Source organism: Rhinatrema bivittatum, chromosome 4 (genome assembly GCF_901001135.1).
Source record: "Rhinatrema bivittatum chromosome 4, aRhiBiv1.1, whole genome shotgun sequence".
In the NCBI taxonomy this organism is placed as follows: Eukaryota; Metazoa; Chordata; class Amphibia; order Gymnophiona; family Rhinatrematidae; genus Rhinatrema; species Rhinatrema bivittatum.
The window spans coordinates 206,942,937-206,958,614 of NC_042618.1; the positions used below are offsets into that span (position 1 = coordinate 206,942,937).

Sequence of the window (15,678 nt, forward strand, 5' to 3'; positions counted from 1 at the left end):
AGGCTAAACTGTGAATAATGGATCCACCCAGGTACTTTACCAGCTGTACTAGGCTTTCACCCAACAAAGGTTTGCACTTGAAGAGAAAACTGCCAAGCTGTGACTTGGACTCTTAAGAAGCATCTGGCCGAAAAAGTAGACCTCAATGTCTGGGGCGGCGAGTACTCAGCAACATACAAACCATATTTAGAAGATGTATTCCTATCTTCCTGGCAGCACCAGGCCGCAACTCAAGAAACCCACTGGAGAAGAGCCCAAACTTTTCAATATATTTATAAATGATCTAGAAAGAAATACTACGAGTGAGGTAATCAAATTTGCAGATGATACAAAATTATTCAGAGTAGTTAAATCACAAGTGGATTGTGATAAATTGCAGGACCACCATGCGGAACTGGAAGACTGGGTATCCAAATGGCAGACGAAGTTTAATGTGGACAAGTGCAAGGTGATGCATATAGGGAAAAATAACCTCATGCTGTAGTTACGCAATGTTAGGTTCTATATTAGGAGCTACCACCCAGAAAAAAGATCTAGGTGTCATAGTGGATAATACATTGAAATCGTCAGCTCAGTGTGCTGCAGCAGACAATCGGGCCGATTCAGTATGGAGCGCTCGGCCGAGCGCACCTTTAGCCCCGGTTTGGCCGCTCGTTTTCGATGTGCTATTTTTACCCCTTATACGGTATGGGGTAATAGCGCATGGAAAACACGTGGCCAACCCCCCCGAAACTAATAGCGCCCGCAACATGCAAATGCATGTTGATGGGTCTATTAGTTATTCCCGCGCGATACAGAAAGTAACGCTTGCCCAAAGGCAGAAGTTAATTTCGGCCGGTACAGGGTAAGTATACAGAAAAGCAGAAAAAACTGCTTTTCTGTACACCCTCCGACTTAATGTCATAGCGATATTAAGTCGGAGGCCCCAAAAAAAAAAAAAAATTTTAAATCTGCCCACGGCCTGGAAGAAGGATGCTCAATTTTGCTGGTGCCCGTTTTCCGAACCTGTGGCACTCTCAGTTATGTAGCAGTGCCTGAAAAGTTTTTTATGTTCTGCCTCCAACTGCTGGTAGGGATGCAAAACCACTTGTCTGGACTGATGTGGGGTATGCACAGGAACAATTTTGTAGTCCCTAAAGTCCTTTTGAATTATACGCTTTCGACTGGATTGTTTAATAAGTAAAAATAACCAATTGTGATCCAAAAATACTTGAGTATTTACTAGATACAGTCAAACACTCATTAATGGTCATTAGTCAATTCAATAGCTTTGTTTCATAATCAGAAATAAAAATACAAGAGAGTGAAAGACCCCCCCCCCCCATACAAAACACACTACTTTGAATAATTTTCATGTTGGTCCAATACAAGGTGCTACAGTGTACGGGTGTGTACAGGCAAAATTCTCTTTGGGTCATTACATTTGTATGATTTATTTTTTTTTAACTGCTGCATTTTTTTTGTTTCATTTCTATTCAACTTGATTTTACATGTGTAAAGTTGTACTTTATGCATATGGAAAAGTTAAACATGCATGGCAAATGAAACAAAAGAAATGACTGCATATCCCTATTACAATGTGCAAAGAAAACAAAGTTGCTTATTTGCAATGGGTATACTCTGAAGAAAGCAGTTTAGTTATACAGAGAGTAACATCACTCAATGGTGCTGACATGGAACACTTTTTTTTTTCCCCCCAGAGTTTTCCAGCAAAGACTTGAGGGCCTGGAGCACACACAGTGGCTTGGAAATTTGAATGAATCTTAAATCTCTTTCAGATCCAGAGAACATAGCCATACTACTTTGTTTAGAAGAGGTAATAATGTGCTCAGGAAAAGCATCTTGAACATGTTATATTTCTTTAAGACTTGCAGTTCTAGGATGAGACAGTATCCTACCCCACATCTCCTCATATTCTTTGGGACCAGGAAGTACCTCAAGTAAAACTCTCATCCTTTCTCCTTTGGTGGGATGGACCTCCAAATTCAGTCAATCTTGGTGTGAACCAAGAGTTAAGGTTTTTATTGGTGAGCAATTTGGAGGCCCTTCCAATAGATGCAAACTGAAGCCCTCCGATATTATCTAAAGGACCCAGCTATCAGAAGTTACTATAAGCTAATGGTTTGCATGAAAATGTCTTCCTCTGACAGAGTTCCTCCAGAACTGAGACTAGCATGCTAGCTATGGCTCTACATCCAGTCAAAAACGGATAGCTGCATGGATCTTAGATCTTCTGCTCTCATTATGACAAGGCCTGGAGGCCTATTGCTATATAGAACTAGTTGGACCATGGAAGTGCCTCCTCAGGTGGTAAAAACTGCCTTCGAGTTTTCTGACCTGGAACTCCCTGGTGCGAAGGTCAATTTGGAAGTGGTACTGGAGACAGCCTGAAGTATTAAACAGTGATTTTTGAGAACGTCCACAGCTTACATGATTTTATCTCCAAAGATACTCCCTCTAGTACAAAATAGATCAATGAGTATCCTGAATGTTTTCACAAAAGCAAGATATCCACATATTCTGCACTCATCTACAGCCACTGCAAAGGCTCTCGATGCAGTCTTAAAAGCACCTATCACCTTCAGCCAATAGTGAATGGAATTCACCTTGATCTTCTTGAGAGAGGTGTTCAATGAATCCCTGTGTCTTTCCAAATTGGTATGCAAGTGTTGGACAATGTAGGTCTGTTGGGATGGTATGCAGGACTGGAAGATTCCAATAATACCTCTTACCAAAACAATGTCTGACATTCATTTCCTAGCATAACCAAGGCATACTTCTTAGCTTTTCTGGCCAGTTTTTGTATAGATTGAGCCACAACAGGCTAAAGTGGAAGCTGGAACTGGTCAAATCCCTCAGATTCCTGGACACATTATTTAGTGTTTCCCTTAGCAACCAGGAGAATGCAATGTGGAGTTTTCCACATTCTATTATGCACACCTTGAGGTGGGAGGTGGGTGGGTGAAGAGGGACACACACTGCCACTGACTTGGGTTTATCTAGATACTTGAGGTTGAACGATGTTGCCCTAAGCTCCTCCTCAAACTGCAACTGAAAGGCATAGACTTCAAAGTATGTATGAAATAAGAGGTCCTCAGGAAAAGAGCTACTACTAGCCTGTGGAACAGAAGGATCCAAGGAGACTTCAGATGAGAATTCCTCTTGAGAACAAATCTGCTCTGACTTGCAAGGAGACTCCCATAAACACTCAGAGCCACTCTTAAAACTAAACTGGAGAAAACAGTAAACAAAATCAAAAGGCATGGGATACATCTTGTGGATCCCTAAAGCTGGAGGTGAAATGAAGTAATGGGGGGCATGGGGGAAACCTGCAAGGAGCAGCAGCTACTATCCCTAACAGAATGCATGGGGATTACTACCCTTAACCAATTAGCCTTGATGCAACTGCAACATTGCACTCTGCTTCGATGGAGTGGGAAGTGTCAAGGGGGAATTGGATTCATAAGACAGCCAATGCTGGGCCCTGACTTTTACGGTCCGGGATACTGATACACAGACATTAGGAAAATGCACAGAACTGCTTCTATGGCTAAAATCATAAGCAAAGCATGTTCAATCAGCATTGTCTGAATTACCAAGGCGGCTGCTCACCCTGTAAAAATGTTGCTAGCAGTAATTTTGTTATGAGTTTGACAGTTGCTTGGTTTTGAATGTTAATATTGCTACCCTTAACATAAGGTTTGAGGGTAACCTGCATGGAGCAGCAGTTACTATCTTTAACAGAAACATGGGAGTAATGTGCATGCAGCGGCAGTTACTACCATGGGAAGCTTGCTGGTCAGGCTGGATGGACCAGATGTTTTTTTTCTGCCATCATTAATATATTACTATATGTTATTATGACTGCCTTTTGAAGCTGATAAACAACTCTTGAGGCATTGGAGCCAATGTCAAATCTCGAAGGTCAGTTTTATGAAAAGTCAAAGATACTAAACTGCACAGAGAAGGCTGTAGTAGGCATATCACTCAGGGCTCTAAGTGGAGTCTAACGAATTGATACCTGCTGCCCAGCACTTGTCATTTGCTGAGCGACTGCCTCTGCCACTTGCCTCCAAATTTCCCTCGAAAATAGCTGATAAAAATAGCTGATGGGGCTAGAAAGCTTGAAGCTGGACCTCTGGAGACTGATACAGTGAGCAGGTTGGATGGGAAGTAGAGCTTCCCTCCATGTATAGTCACTTCAGGAGTGGCAGTGCACACCCCAGCTCTCCCTGCTCTTAAGAGCTGTGAGTTAAAGGAGAAGATTGGCACTAATGTACCTTTTTTCTAGAAGGGCTCTTGGTGCCATTTCTCCTCAGCTATGTGCTCAGATGCTGATCCTCAGCACAAGCTAGGAGAATAAGACTGGACTCGTTCTCCAGACCTATCCACAGGCACCAGAGGTATTGATGCCTTCTTCAGCATTTCTGAGACTTCAGCAGTCAGCACAGAGCTCCATGGTCCTTCTGCTTTTGTTCTTTTGGTACTGGTTCAGTGAAGCTGGATGATTTGTTGCAGATTTTGATGGTTCTTGGTGATATTCTACCGGACATCTTTCGATCAAAGTCTGGGCAGTTCTTGAAGTTACTGGTCATCTCTACTATTATCAGAAGAAACAACGATGCAAAATAAAAAGGGAGAGATTTTTTTTTTTTTAAATAGACTGCTCAAAGAAAAAAAAAAAAAAAAAGAGTCCATCAGAAACCACTGGAAGTAGGACCTACCAACAAATGTCAAACAAAAGGAAATAAATGTTTAAAGATGCCAAAAAACTCCCTCAGAAAGATAAGCAGGATGTTATCAGTCCATGAGTTACTGTAGGTGCTCTGTTTTTTCCAGATAAAGATATAATTGGCCTGTCTGAGAAGCAAAAAAGAGCTCTGGTTACATATGAAATATATACAAAGTTTAATGTACTCTCCAGCAACATATCCACTAAGGCGGCATTAAAATAGGAAGGTACATCTATCTAAGGGGTAGCAGAAGAAAGAAAAAAATCCACCAAAATAACTGCCAGGCAACAACAACAAAAAGAAACCAAACAAACCAGAGGAGTTCAGAAGTGTGACCATCAATACCAATGAAAACAGAGGAACTAAGGTACATCATGTGAACTTCTTTGCATGCTCAGATGGGTTTTTCAGTTCACTGGAAAGCTCTGGATAAAGTGTTCCTTAACAGTGCCAATAAATGACTGGGTAAACTTCTCTTTAGAAAATCTAGTTTTCTCCAATGACCAATATGTTTGCTAGAGTGTAAGACAGAAAGGAAAGAGGATAGGGAGAGAGAATTAGTTCAATTCACACTCCAAATGCCTAAAGCTTCCTCCAATAATACCTACCAGTGAATAATTTCTGAATGCATTCTGCAGCAGCTGGTCCTTGACATAGCCCATCCGGATCTTGTTCCGCAATATCCTCTCCACCTGCTTCTTGCTGTTATTGGTGTTTGTAGTATAAAGTATCAACAGAATGATGAGGTCTATAACCTTTCTCAAGAAAACAAAAACAAGAGATGAGTGGAAAGTCAGAAGATGTTTGGCTCGAGGCTGACCAAGTGGTAAATACTATATACTGCTGAAGAGGAGACAGGTTGCATCCCCAACTCAGGTACTTGCTCCTCAGACTAGCTGAAACTGGGAGTGCTGCAGAAGTGACAATCATATCCTGGACAAAGGATTCACTCAATTGCAGCATATGCAGTGATACCTAGAGATCAGCAAAGCATTATTATAAACAGCTTTAAAGTCAATGAGTATATGGCTTGTGTGCTGGGGTGGTGATGAAACAAGAAAAATATATGATTAGAAATCAAGAATCATTTCCTGGAGACAGTTAGTAGGTAAGGAGCGATACCATATATTATGGCTCCCTGATGACAGGGCAGGAAGGAGTAAGGAGAGAAGATGTGCAACAAAGGATTTAAGACCAAACCTAATACATTTCATTATAAAAACTGGAGAGGAGATAATGAACTAAGGAACCAAAATATCAGCACAAAGTTTCAACCAGCCAAACGATTAGTGTAAACTGTTATAATGCACATATTCAGCACTTTGTGACAGTTTTGCACAATGCCCATAATCTCATGGAAAGCAGGGCAAATAGTTTTTCATAGGCGTTGTATCTATAGTCAATTTATATATTAATTTAAGCTATTTTTGAATATGTTATAAGAGGTGATAAAACATCATGAAATTTAGTACTGTCTATAAAGCCTCTACAGACTTGAGGGCATGATGATTTTAAGTTGCATGATTCATTAGGCCAAGAAATACGAAAGCTGATTAATGAATGCTCAGACCATGGCTCATCATGGATTTTAAGAAAATGAGCAGAATGTTATATGCTTGATAAATTTAAGAAAACAAGATATAATGTATAACCTAGTCTATGTGTAGGGCTGTGTATTAATTGTGTCCACGCCAGAGAAGAGAGAATGTCAAGAAATAATTTACACTGATAAGTCTGGAAAGTAGAGTTAAATGGCAGATTATTTTGGGTGATTTCAATCATGTTATTTAGATTAACTTTGGCTAAAAACAATAGTTCAAAAAACATGAGACCAATTGGACTGAAGCAATTTAAGAGGACAATAAGTAAGGCAAATGGGAAAACCTATGGTATTCATAAATAATAGTTCATACATCGAATTACCTCTAAGATTTTGATATTTGGGGTTCCAGGATTCTTTATAAATAATTAATAAACCATACCCCCTTCTACCCTTAGAAAATGGCTGAGAATAGAAAGAATAATTAGGAGGACTGATATGGTTTAGAATTACCATATCTGTATCAAGAAGGGCCAAAGTCTCTGTGTGTGGGTGTGACAAACAGTCGGACTGCTTCTATATCTGGGGGAGCTGTGTGGGAGAAAGAAAAGAGCCTGTCTATCGGGGGAAATTGGGGTGGTAAGTATAAGCAAGACTCAGATTGACTTTACCGAATGTAGAGGGGCCAGATCCTGTGCTGGGGAGAGGAGCTGTAAGAGTAGGGGGTGGGAAAGAGGCAGGCTCACGGTGACTCATTCACAGGAGAGTGAGAATATGCAAAGGGTTCAGAATGTCTGATATGTATTAAATGGGACCAGATCCTGTGCAGGGGGGGGAAGGGGAGAGAAGTAGTGTGTGTGTTTGAGGGGTTGGAGGGACAAAGCACATACACATGTATGTTCCACACAGTGACTTATGTATGCAGTGGAGACAAAGCTTGTGTATTAAGTGTGTTTCTGTGTAAGTAGTAGTCAGTGACTGGAGTATCCAGAGAGGCCAGAACTCGTGTTAGGTAAAGCTCAGTGTGAAAGGGATCCTGCTTTAAAATATACTCCAAAATCCTAATCAGAAAGTAAATTTCTTTGTTCTGCTTATTTTCTTCATTCATGTCAATTGCCAATAAAGAAACCAGAAACTATAAATATTGGAATTCCATTACTTTGTAGTGTTTTATTTAAAGTAAAAATCAGATTAAGTTACCTTGTGATCTGCTTCAGAGTCAATGTTTTCTATTGCCTGAGAGAGGAGGAAAAGGAAAAAAAAAGTATTCAGCTTTCAACACTAATTCATGTATCACAGGCAAATGACAACAAAACAAACCCCCAAATACTGCTGCCCTGTAGCTTAAAAACCCAGACCTCAATATTAGAGTGACTAAAGCCTCAACTCTATTAACATAGTACCCGATTATAGCTAGCCTAAGGTGGAACTATGCTGGCATGCAAAAAGTGCTGTTAGAACAATCATGTTTGCTTTCCCCCTCTCCCCCACCAGCTAGTGCAGAGTGATAAAGTAATGCAAATTCTGGCTGTGTTCTGTCATTGGATACCATCAGATTACAAGACAGTCATTGTCTAATGATGTGACCTAGCCTTGTTCCTGTTAATGTTCGAGGAGGTTGTGGGTGGATCCTTGGGCCGGTGACAGATGACCACGCCCCCGGGGGAAGATTCCGAGAGGGACCACCGGTCAGGCTCAGAGTATGGAGACAGACACACACTAGATCTTTTGTCTGTCTCCATACTCTGAGCCTGACCGGTGGTCCCTCTCGGGATCTTCCCCCGGGGGCGTGGTCATCTGCCACCGGCACAAGGAATCACCTCGAACATTAACGGATTGTTAACTCCATGGATCCGGCACAACTCAATGCCTTGCAGGCCATACCAGGCCTGGCCCAGCGCATTGTGGAGCAGCAAGACACCTTGGAGAAACTTACTTCAGCGTTTCATCAGCTACACACACAGAAGGTTCAAGGCACAACTTCCAACCATGAAGGTCAGTTACAGAAGGTAACTTTAAAAACTGCTTTACCACTGGCGGCTCCAATCCACTTTTCCGGTGAAATCCAGAAGACCAGGGGCTTCTTAAACCAGTGCTGCATGCATTTTGCCTTACAGCCATCTTTATTTCCTACGGCTCTTTCCAAGACTACCTACATCCTTTCATACCTGGATGGTAGGGCCTTGTCTTGGGCATCTACCTTGTGGGAGCACAAGGACCCCATTTTGCAGGACATAGAAGGATTTATGGATTTGTTTAAATCTGTTTTCAATGACCCTGCTCGAACTGCTGTAGCCGGTTCTGCTTTGGTGGAATTGAAGCAAGGCAACAGATCATTGGCTGAATTTGCCATAGAGTTCAAAACTCTTGCGGCAGAACTCCGCTGGGACCCCAAATGTCTCAAGACTCTTTTTTGCAGAGGCCTGGACACCTGTTTAAAGGAGGAGCTGGCTGCTCACGAAACACCCGACTCGCTGGACGAATTCGTAGCCTTGGCCACTCCGATTGATCACCGGCTCTGGGACAAGGAAAAGGAACTCCAGCCTAAGGTGTTACCTGGGTTGAAACATGCTAGTGCTATATCTGCACCTCGGATGGTTCCAGTAATTCTTGCTGCTGATAAAGATGAACCGATGCAACTTGGTCATAGATGTTTAACTTCCAAAGAAAGAAGACTTCGGAAAAAGCGCAGCCTTTGCATGTACTGTGGTCAGCTCGGCCATAATGTCTCTACATGCTTCAATCGTCCGGAAAATGGACAGGCCTAAGTCCTGCAGGAGGACTGCTCTTAGGCCATACTGTGCCCTCTCCTCCGCTTTTCTCTTCCAGTCTCTGATTTATGGACCGGTCACGGTTCAGACTCTTGCCCTGGTGGATTCAAGGGCAGGAGGCAACTTTATTCTCAGATGTCTAGTGGAAGACTTGAGGAGTCCCCTCATCAAGTTGAAAGATCCACCACTGTGTCATCATTTGAAGTGGGCTATAGATGTTCCCCAACACGGCCACTTCCACTGAAGCTCAGTGACATCCCAGCAGCTCAATCCACTGCTGCTGATATTCATAACGCTTTCTACGTTTCACTTCTGAAACCACTCATACTCAGCAAATTTACTTCCAAATCTCATGACCCACCTGTCATCAATTCAGAAGATGACAGAGTTCAAAGTCGAAGAGGTCCTGGATGTTCGTAAAAGAGGCAATACTTTTGAATACCTTCTAAAGTGGGAAGGTTTCATCCCTGAAGAAAACTCTTGGGAGCCTCAGACCAATATTCTGGACAAAGAGATGCTTCGTCAGTTCCACCTCGCGCATCCTTCAAAACCCAAGCCTGGTACCTGAAGAGGAAATCACCCTTTGAAGGGGGGTACTTTTGCGACCGTCGCTGCCCGATGTCTCCACTACGCCCACCTTACCTCTTTGGCGACTCCCTCTTTGCCTGTTGGAAGTTTGGCTGCATTGGCGTCATCTTGCCGTTCCCCTCCGGCGTCCCCGGATCAGTTAGACGCTGCACTCTGCCATGTTTCCCAGCAGCCTAAGGGTGTGCGCGCAGAGCGGCCCCGACTGAAGTACCAGCAGTGGTGCAAACCTCAGGGGCGCTCCCCTGAGGTGACATCATCCTCACCGGATATTTAAGGTCTCTGAATTCGCTAACTAATCGAGTTAGCAAGGGCTTTCCCTCCAGGTATTCGCGGATGGGATTCGCTCTCCGCATACCTTGCTACTCTGCCTCCTCGGACTTTACCAGGGGTACCCACTCCTCGGAGGCCTCGCTTTCTCTTTTGCTTTTCAGATCGCAGTCTGGAACTGGTACTCACTCTTCGAGGGCCCACGTTCCCAGACTTGCTACTGAATACCACTTCTGCCAGGAAGTCATCGCTGCCTACAACACCAGTGAGTTACCATCTCTCTCTGAGCGTTCCCTGGAACTAGGTACTCGCTCCTCGAGGGCCTACTTCATTCCAGCTCCTGGGCTGCTTCTAAGAGACTATTGTGTGAGTGTTACCATCAAGGTTCTGTTCCTGAACTCTGTATACCCTGCCTACGCACTATATTCAGTTTCTCTACAGCTCAGTTATCCAGGATCGCTGTTCCAGTATCTGAGGGACTACAGCCCAGCTGGGCGCTTCCAGCTACCTACTGCCACCTCTGGTGGTTCCATATACTGTTTAATAAAAGAACTAGTGTGTGTCTGTCTCCATACTCTGAGCCTGACCGGTGGTCCCTCTCGGGATCTTCCCCCGGGGGCGTGATCATCTACCACCGGCCCAAGGATCCACCCACAACCACCTCAAACACTAACAGTTCTATTAGTTACCAAAAGAACAGTGAGCTTTCTATTCCAGCCCATCTTGGTAACAAGAACGAAGACAAAGAAAACCAAATGGAAAAAAGCTTGAGAACAGTCACTCCCAGCAAAAGATCATATTTCTGCTCAAGACACCCTTAAAATGCGTAAAAATCCAAGGCATCACATTTGTGAGATACACTAAATGTTCACAAGAGCACATAACAGGGAAAAAGAAACAGTCTTCTCCACTTGGAAGGCCTTATACGAGCATGTCATCATAAGTTCCCTTTTACAATCAGTTCCAAGTACTTTACCAGCAACATCCTATAGGGTAAACGCCAGTGAACGTGCATCATTGAACTTGAGGCCTGATGCTATACAAACAAACTGAATCAAAGTGCAGGCCTAAGCAACACAAAGATGGAGTCTTCAGCCACATGATGATCTTGACAACTTCATATGAGACTATGAGTCACACAGAGGAGAATAAACCGACTGTTCTTCCATGTCAGACATTTATTAGCACAATGTGAGGAGAACCTTGGACAAGAAATGTGCACATGTCCTTGGTTAAAACTTTGTATCCAGCCATGAGACCAGCCATGAATGGGTATTATTCAGCCAATATCCGTTTGCGAACTTTAATACCTGTGGTGAAAATATTCATATGCATCTGAACTCAAGACAACATAATTTACATCCCATCAATCCTGTGTCAATAAATGGTAACATCCAATCTGATACAGTAGCCTGAATAAGCTTCACCCCATTACTGGTACACCAGAACTCGAAGACCCTTCAAATCCTTACATATGCCAAGGATGTAAAAGGTCGCCTGGCCTGCAATAAGGTGGTAATAACTGCTTCGGAATACCCCCACCATCTTAGTCAATATCTTTCAAAAGCCAAGCTGTGAGACAGAAGTGAGCCACCTGATCCAAAAATATTGGGCCCTGGCAGAGAAGATTCAACAGATGACCAAACCTCAGCTGCCTGTCTATAGCCATGTTAACGAGATCTGCGAACCATGGATGGCGTGGCCACTTTGAAGCCACCAGAATCATGTTGACCAAATGCTTCTCTATCCGCTGTATCACCTTGCCCACCAGTGGCCATAGAGGAAAGACAATGAAGAATGCCTCAAGGTCATAGTAGGACCAGAGCAGAGCATTGATGTCTTCTGCCCCATGATCTCTCCAAATGGCTGTTAAAAAAAAAAAAAAAATGCCTGGGCATTCTGTCTGGTTGCTATAAAATCCATATGAGGATATCTCCATCTCCAGTGAATGAGATGCATTCCTGCCTCCAATAGCTACCAATCTTCAGGTCTTGCTTCTTCAACTGAGAAAATCCACCTAAACATTGTCCACCCCGGCGATGTGAGGCTGCTATCTGCTCCACCCAGAGAATTTACTCCTGTGCCTCTTGAGCCACCACCCAACTCTTAGTTCCTGTCAGTTGATTAGGCCACTTTCGTTTCATTGTCTGATAGGATCCTCAACAGAAGGTCACGTAACCGTGGCAGAATGGCAAGGAAAGCATTACGACTGCTCTTGTCTCTAACCAATTGATAGACCATGAAACTTCTCTCTTTGACTACTGGCCCTGCATCACCTGATCCTGACACACTACCACCACCACCACCACCCCCCCCCCCCCCAGCCCGAAAGGCTGACATCGGTGGTGAGTATCTTCCAACCCAGAACTTCTAATTCCACATCACGCTCCAGATTGGTCTGAATAAGCTACCACGAAAGACTGTTCCTGCATTCCCGCTTGAGTGGAAGGGGAAGATGAAACTCCTCCAACAACAGATTCCACCGGGAGAGAAGAACCCTCTAAAGAGACTGCATATGCATGAACACCCAAGGCACCAATTTTAATGTCAATGCCACAGAGCCCAGGACTTACAAACAGTCCCAGACCTTATGCACCAAAAGCTCCAACAGGTGCTGAATCTGACCCACTTCAACCTCAGCATCCTCTCTTCCATGAGAAACACTCTCCCCCTGCATGTCGAACCGTGCCCCCAGATACTCTAGGGTCTGAGAGGGAACAAGATGGCTCTTCGCTAAATTTACTACCCAGCCCAGAGACTCCAACTGCATAAGGACCTTCCATACCAACTGCCGACAGAGGTCCTCTGAATTCACCTGGATGAGCAAGTCATTCAGATACGGATGCACCAGCAACTCTCCCGTCGTAAGGCTGCTGCCACTACCACCATCACCTTGGTGAGTGAATGTACAGCTGAAGTCAGACTGAACAGAAAGGCCTGAAACTGAAAATGTTCCCTTAGTTAGGATCATGAACCTTAGAAACTGCTGGTACTCTGGCCTGATGGCTATATACAGATAAGCCTCTGTCAAAACCAAAGAGGCCAAAAATTCCTTGCCTACCACTTTGATGACTGACCTCAGGGTCTCCATGCGGAAACAGGGAACTTTAAGGGCCACATTCACCTTTCTTCAAATCCAAAATTGAGTAAAATGTCCCTTCTCTTTTTTGCACCATGAAATAAATGGAATACCTTCCTGTCTTTTGCTCCCCTCGAGGAACTAGCACTAAAGCTCCCAGATGCTGCATGTGGTCCCTTGAATAGCCACCAGCTTGGTGTGAGGAGTGCAAGGGGACATGATGTAAATATCTCAAATCAGGCAAGCAAATTCTAATGCATAGCAGTCTTTTATCACACTTAGGACTCACTGATCTGTGGTAATTTTAGCCCACTCCTTGTGAAAGAGTGCCAAGCGCCTCCAATGGTCAGAACTGAAGAGTGGACTGTCCTCGCAGCTCCAGCAAATGAGCCAGGGTAGTCTCAAGATGGCTTCTGACCACCCCAAACTGACTGCCCCAGGTCTAAGCTCTGGCTGCAGTCTGCCTCTGAGGCCTCAAAGAACCTTGGATGAAATCTCCTACTGTCTCAAAACCATGCCCGAGCAAGAAAAAAAATCTTCTGCCCTTAGGCTTGTCCTCCAGTAACATATGCACCTTGGACTCTCCCACATGCTTTATTATCTGCTCCAGGTCCTCCCCAAACAAGAGCTTGCCCTTAAATGGAAAAGCTTCCGGTTCAGTTTTGGACCACCTATCCACTGACCAGCTCCATAACCTTAGTAATCTTCAAACCAACATTGCAGGCATGATACATACTGCATTCAACTCCTGGACTCTTAACTGAGGAAGCTGCAAATAACTGTCCGCTTGTAACGAAAATAGTTAAGACATCAAAATTAAGCATGCCCTGGTATAATCAAGAAATTAGAGATCTAAAAAAAACATTAAGTAGTAAAGAAAGGAAATGGCGAAAAAACCCTATGATACAAAATTTAACTTCTTACAGAATATATGTTTTGGGCAATACAGAAATCTAATCAATAAAACTAAAGAATTTTGGTCCAAAAAAAAAAAATGTATTTAATAAAAATCTAGTTAATGCTTTTTTGATGGGAATAACTCTCCCATCTTCTAAATGTAATGAATATGCTAATTTCTCTATTGATAAGAGTGTCAACTTAACTAGTTTCTTTGCTCAAACTGATTCTATTAATATTCAAAGTGAACTTCTCTGTTCTCTGGTCTTAATTTGAACTAATATCTAATATCGAAGTGCAACGTCTGATTAAACAGTGTAATCCAGCGCCACAACCTATAGATAATATTGCAATAAAATATATAAAATCTGTTTTTGAGACCATTTTGGAAAGTATTGTAAAAATAGCCAACTTGTTACTGGTTGTGAGAGAATTACCATCAGAATTAAGGGGGGGGGGGGGGGGGAGGGCGCTCTTGAACAGCAACCAAGATGGCCGCTTGATCCCACTCCTCTGCAAGATCTCTGCAATTTACCACAGTGCCGGCTATTTTTTTTCTCTCCTTTCTCGGCAATGTCCGACCCTAAACCAGGGAAGATAGAAGCCGCATTTGTAGCGGTTTCTGGCTCCAAGAGAAAAAAACAGGATCCACCAACCCTGGAGAAGGCGACTCCTGCTAAATCAATGGCATCAGCCAATTTGATTCTCACAGAACTCAAACAGTTTAAAGAGATGATACAGCTAAATATTGACGCAACTTCAGCGATTTGGGGAGATCTTTCAGTTATGTCTCAACAAATGTCTTCCTTTCAATCAAGGATTGAGTATCTGGAATCACATACATCGTCTTTACTTCTGGCTACTGGCCCTCTCCCCCAGCTAACTCATAAGGTTGAACGCTCGCAGCAGGACTTGGAAGATCTCGCCAATCGGAACCACCGGAACATCAGACTTCTCGGCGTTCCAGAGGGGGCCTAGGGCTCAGATATAAATTGGAATTCTAACTACCTTTATTCCTATGTGCCTTCAGATCTCTTTCAACCATCCTTTTGAGATTGAGCGTACCCATAGGATTCTATCTAAACCGCTGCAGAACTCCAAATTTCCAAGGCATATGATTTTTTAAGGTACTTCGCATGCTCTCTTGATATTGACAGTGGCATGCTCCAAATTGCCAGTCACCCATCAAGGTAATTCACTTTGGTTTATACCTGATCTGGCAACAACCACCGCGGCATTTGAAACTGTACATCATTCGATATTGCTTAATAGATTAATGGAAATAGGAATTACTGGTAGTGTACTGGGATGGTTTATTTCATTTTTAAAAGTTCGATCATACATTATCAGATCAAAAAACGATTACAATTGGTGTTCCCCAGGGCTCATCTTTATCGGCTATCTTATTTAACTTATACTTATCATTGTGTAAATTTTTATCTGGTTTGTGTCTTAATTTTTATATATATGCAGACAGGGCCAGTGCAAGTGTATTAGGTGCCCCAGGCAAAAAACTTACAGCGTGGCGCCCCCTCTCCCCACACACAATTTTAAATAATGCAGTTATAACAGATTTTACATGAAAAACAACATTCTGAGGTAAAAATAATATACACGTTGTTATGCACTGTTGGGATGCCAGCAAGAAAAAACTCTGCAACTTGGAATTCATATGGCATTAAACCTATTGTAACATGTTTCGTGTGGGCATGGTCCTCCCCTATCAACACAGTACTAACTGCCAACATTCAAAACAGTAACAACCCTACCTACAATAAACCTCCTATTGTTGGGGGGAACGCG

At 43.1% G+C, this 15,678-nt stretch overlaps 1 protein-coding gene across 3 annotated transcripts in view; it reads right to left on the minus strand.

Annotated features, from left to right (window-relative positions):
- Positions 1-15,678, minus strand: part of FANCD2 (FA complementation group D2) — a 536,781-nt gene that overhangs the window by 353,850 nt on the left and 167,253 nt on the right. For all 3 annotated transcript variants that reach the window (XM_029599610.1, XM_029599611.1, XM_029599609.1), the window contains 2 exons: positions 7,474-7,509; positions 5,342-5,488 (listed from right to left, as the gene is read on the minus strand). In XM_029599610.1, coding sequence (XP_029455470.1) covers positions 5,342-5,488; positions 7,474-7,509 — 183 coding nt within the window. The remainder of the gene's footprint in view (positions 1-5,341; positions 5,489-7,473; positions 7,510-15,678) is intronic.